Source organism: Triticum urartu, unplaced genomic scaffold (assembly GCF_003073215.2).
Source record: "Triticum urartu cultivar G1812 unplaced genomic scaffold, Tu2.1 TuUngrouped_contig_7224, whole genome shotgun sequence".
In the NCBI taxonomy this organism is placed as follows: Eukaryota; Viridiplantae; Streptophyta; class Magnoliopsida; order Poales; family Poaceae; genus Triticum; species Triticum urartu.
Window position 1 is genome coordinate 1 of NW_024118050.1, and position 5,214 is coordinate 5,214.

The 5,214-nt window shown below is 41.8% G+C and overlaps 1 protein-coding gene across 1 annotated transcript; it reads left to right on the forward strand.

Moving 5' to 3' along the window:
* Positions 1 to 2,371: 2,371 nt before the first annotated feature.
* LOC125531485 lies at positions 2,372 to 3,101 on the forward strand. Its single transcript, XM_048695877.1, has 2 exons — positions 2,372 to 2,561; positions 2,695 to 3,101. Exons 1-2 carry the CDS (start codon positions 2,507 to 2,509, stop codon positions 2,961 to 2,963), a joined length of 324 nt encoding a protein of 107 aa, XP_048551834.1. The 5' UTR covers positions 2,372 to 2,506; the 3' UTR covers positions 2,964 to 3,101.
* The last annotated feature ends 2,113 nt before the right edge of the window (positions 3,102 to 5,214 follow it).

A 5,214-nucleotide genomic window follows, 5' to 3' on the forward strand; every position in this document is an offset into this window, starting at 1 on the left:
AAGATGAAGATTTTTGCTAAAGGATTGACATGAACATGTTCAAATCAATCTGGGGCCTAATGTAGGGGATATCACTTCTGGGCGTAAACCGGCCTATCTGGGCCGGGTTAACTTCGTCAGTAGTTAAGTATGTTAAAGCCCAAGAAGGCAGATGAGGGCTCAAGGCCCATAGTCGGTTCAAGGCCTGTAGCCGTAAACCGGCGTTGGGATTTAAATTGTATTGTAAGTTAGGAATAAGTAGAGACCAAACCGGACACATCTATGAGCCGGTATTGGGACTCTGTGAACCGACGGGCGTCACCCGTGTATATAAGGGGACGACCCGGCGGCGGTTCAAGGACAATAGACAACAACTCGAGACATAGGAGAAGCTTGTTTGCTCCCTGGTCATCAAAACCCCATCAATTCCATCACAACTAGATGTAGGCTTTTACCTTCATCGAAGGGGCCGAACTAGTATAAACTCTCTTGCGTCCCTGTGTCCGCTTTAACCCCTTCAAGCTAACCCATCGCGATGGCTCCACGAATAAGTCCTTTCTCTAGGACATCTGCCGTGACAAAACCACGACAGATCCCGATGCGGTGAAGATCGTGCAAGCCTACTATGCTATAATGTTCAAGCGCTTGGCGGCTGATTTGGAGGAGTCTACCATACAGCAAAGGATTTGGCACAGACAGCTGGTTTGGGAGACAAAAATGAGGTTTTCTGCACGGACAGCCAAACTTGCAAGTTTAACATTTGACACATCTGAAGTGTTTTGATTATAATTGCATATATTTGCACTTCATATTAAATTTCTACATTGATCTATATATGCATGTCAAACTAAGGAGGCCGGACCTTGGACAGACATTTGATGCACAAGATTGGATGGCTAGCTCTATTAGCGTTGTTTGCGGGTACATCCGAATGTGTTGGAAAATATTTAGGATGTCCGTTTCGAGGAACAGATGTCGAAGATACATGAATGGTTGTAGATCCTGTTAGCGAGAGACCAATTGTGCCGTACCGCTTCCCTAAAGAAAATGTACTGTACCACTAGCTACCCATCGCATGCTCCGAGATATATGCGTGCCACGCTTCCTGTGCATTGGGTTGGCGTGAGGTGTGTGGTTTGTTGGTTGGGAGTGTGATGAGAGGCTTCTGGGGGCCCGAAAAGGTTCCGCGACGTGATGTCACAATATTGGTGGGGTGATGGCAAACACACCGGAAAAAGATGCATTGTATATCATGGTGAAAATGTACATTCCAAAAATGAGTAGTGGTATGGGGTTCAGATATATGCTCCCTCCATTTCTTTTTACTCTGCATATAAGGTTTGATCAAAGTCAAGCTTTGTAAAGTTTGACTAACTTTATATTAAAAAATATAAACATTGACAATATGAAATCAATATTATCAGATGCACAACAAAATGTATTTTCATACTGTATAGTTTTAGTATTGTAGATGTTCATATTTTTTCATATAAATTTGGTCAAACTTTATGTAGTTTGACTTTGATCAAATCTTATATGTGAAGTAAAAAGAAATGGGGGGAGTACATTGCCTCAACCTTGCTCTGCTTGCTGAACGGGCGTGGTGATTAATCGAGAACGTAGATTCTCTTTGTGCTATAGTGCTACGAGAAAGATAGTACCATTCTAGAGACCCTTTGAATGCAGAGGCGAAAAAGGTAGCTCCTATACACGGCAGAGCATATGTGAAGGGATCAAAACTGTCAAAAAAGGTCATATGTTGGTGTGTCTATGATAGTAACAGTATAGACATGTGGAAGGATGAGTGGATCCCTCATGGTCCTTCCAGAAGAACTATAATTGATCCTCGAAGGTGAATGAACATTGTTGCATCATGAACAGTTGGGTGTTTGCCTTAGCATGTGTTAAACGCCGTTGTGCACCAACGTTCAAATGTTCTGATGCTTTGATTTCCCTGACAAAAGGCGTAAATGTAATTTCCACAGTATACACATTTCATTTTGGCAAACAATGAATTCATACTTTTTTGGGAACACTATAAATGCATACATTATTATTATCTATATATAGGTGTGCATATATAGAGTATTATGCATATCCTGGTGACCACATAAAGGCCTTCCTTGATTACTTGCAATTTTATTCAAACAAATAATTATTTGTTACTCCTTGTGTGGAAAACTACTAATTTAGTACTCTAACTACAAGTACGGATATGCAGTCGATAAAAATACATGATTGCCACCCTTAATTACATTACACCTTTCTTTTTGAGAAGTACTCCATCTGTAAAAATATAAGAGCGTTTAGTCTTATATTTCTTTACGGAGGGAGTACTTATTACATTCCATCTAAAGCCTCGAACTAAATTGTTTCCAAAAATAGCATGCCCGTTCTTTGCATTATAAACAACCATGCGAAGGCAGGTAGCTCGTCCGGCAACCACTAGCTGAATAATACACATCCCAGCAGTCTGTAACCTTCGCTAGGTCTCTCAGCACTCCCCAAACAAGCTCGCGAAGTCAGGATGAGGCCGTTCTACACGATGCTACTAGCCCTCGCCATTGTGGTGCTCTGTTCAGGTATGCATATCCACTCACCGACTCACGTTGGCATATCTACGTGCGTTATTAGTTTCAACTTTTCAAGTAACACAAACTGGAGTAATATATATGCCTCGCGCTAACTTCTCTGTGTGCGCTGTTCGATCCGTAGATGTGGTGACAGAGGTGGTGACGGCTAACGGCGGTGGCGCCACTGCGACGGTGACCCCATGGACTGCAAGGTGCTCCCGACCATCCCCGGCATATGCAATCCTAACAAGTGCATGGAGTACTGCCAGCACCGCATCAGGGGCACCTCGGTGGGCGAGTGCGTTTCCGACGGATGCCAGTGCACGTACTGCGGTATCCCACCTAGTGGTCGTCGGAACTGAACGGAGAGCAGGCAAACGCTGCTGCATGCTTCTTTTTCCTGATGAATAATGATAATATGTTGATGACGTTTGGTCGAGTAGGATATTGACCTCCTTAATTGTCACTCTCAAATAATGCTCGTGTTTTTATATATTTTATATCGCAAAAAGAAATACAAGCAATGGCAGGATTCATGTGATAAAGAAAGAGCCAACCTGAATTGATGTTATTAAATACCTCTATCGCACTTTTCTCCTTTCTTCCTTTCTTTCTCTTTTTTCTTTTTTCCTATTTCCTTTTCTTTTCTCGTTTTTTCAAACAGTTTTTTTTTCGGGTTTTATTTTTCTTTTTTTTCCTTTTTCTTTTGAAATGTCCAAACTTTTTCAATTTCGCTTTTTCTAAAAATCAATAAACTTATTTTAATTTTGTGAATATTTTCTCAAAATTGGTTAATTTTTTTAAATTTTTTATCTTCTTATCAATATTGATGAACTTTTTTTCAAAATCGATGAGCCTTTTTAAAAATGTATGAATTTTTTCAAAGTTGATGAACTTTGTTTTTCAAAATCGATGGACTTTTTCAAAATCGATAAACTTTTTCCAAATCCTTGGACATTTTTTCCAAAATCCGTGAATTTTTTTCTATTCATGGTATTTTTCAATTTGTGAACATTTTACAAATCCACAAACTTTTTTTCAAATCCATGAACTTTTCCGAAAAGATGAACCACTTGTCGAAAGTCAACGGTTAATGGTCAACTTGTTGAACCACGAAGAACCAATTGGGCGTATGCTCCTCACGAGCGACGGCTGATCGCTCGTGTAGTTCGGCCGGCCCCATGAAAGGTGACGTGCGAGCACTGCGTCCACTAACTGGCGCAATAAGCGCTGACTAGGAGCTCCCGTTGTATAGGAAGTAGCGTCATACAAACCGGCGCACACACCTCTCCGTCCTCGGCTTGGCCCATTTGTTTATTTTTCTTTTTTTTAACCTTCAAAATATAGGTGCATGAAGTAGAATTCCAACTATTGAACTCTTGGATTACTTCCGCCCGCTATAACTTCGAACTGTGAACTCTTTCTTAAATTTGTGAATCTTTTCAATTTGTAGATTGATTAAGGTGGTGCTTAATGTTCTCGTTTTCCAAACTTTTTTCACAAATTTAAGGAATGTTTGCATTTCAAAAATATTGATAATTGTTTTCAAAAGTATGTGGTTTGCCTGTCCATTAGGTGGACGTTCCCTAGATTTGTAGATTGATCAAGGTGGAGCTTCTGACCTTAACAGCAATTTCTCCCTCAGACTGTATTTCTTGAAGGGTCGCGGTGGATCTATTCCACCTAGTCACCAGGATGCTTCGAGAAGATTTTTGTACCCGCCTACTTGCCTATCTCGGCCTCAAGGAGGGCAGTCGGGCTTCTCGGTCCACTCGCACTTAGATAGCACGTTGTCCTTGGCCTCCTCGTCTAGCTCTGGAAGCGGGATCCTTCAAGGGTAGAACTGATTAGCCCTGGCCTTCCCAAGATTGTGATCAAGTTCCTTCTCAGCCCTGAGGGACTCGACCTACCCTTCATTAAGTTCATTATGTTCGGATTTAAGCCACTGGGACTTTTGCTTAATGCTTTTGTACGTGCTGGCCAATCTTCCGTGGAATACTTCGAGCAGAGGTACCTCAAGGGGTTCCTCGAAGAGATCATATTCATCGGGCCCGAGGCTTCTATCTTCCTCGGACTCTGGCATGTAGTTCCTATCCTCAGGGTCATCTTCGTCTCGTTGATCATATCGTCGTCGTTGTTGTCATTGCCGGCGTTCTGGTTGTTGGCGTTGTCCTGAGCGGCACTATTGTCGGGAGTATCTTCAATTGGTTAGATAAGGTCATGGAAAAAAATGGGTCCATTCAAGGATGTCGAGAAACAACGTGCTCTTAGACTGGGTCTCCTAGCCTACCCGAACACTCTCTGTTCAACATGGTCTATGTTTGTACATACTTGAAGTGACCACAAATTTTGCAAGCAGGTCGGTCTGCCCATCATAAGGATACAAGCTAGGTTTGATTGATTTTCGACACCATATGCAAGTTGCGACACGTCAACCCATTTATCATTCTTTTTTGACTGAGAAAACTCCACCCGATGCAAAATTTGTAGAAAACAAAAACAACTTGACATGACGCCTTGAATTGGTCATACTATGTCATGATAAAAAATGTAACCATTTTAAGATTGGCGAGAAACAAGGTGCTCTTAGACGGAGCCTCGTGGCCTACTCGGACACTCTCCGTTGAACATGGCCTACTTTTGGCTCTTTTTAAATGACCCC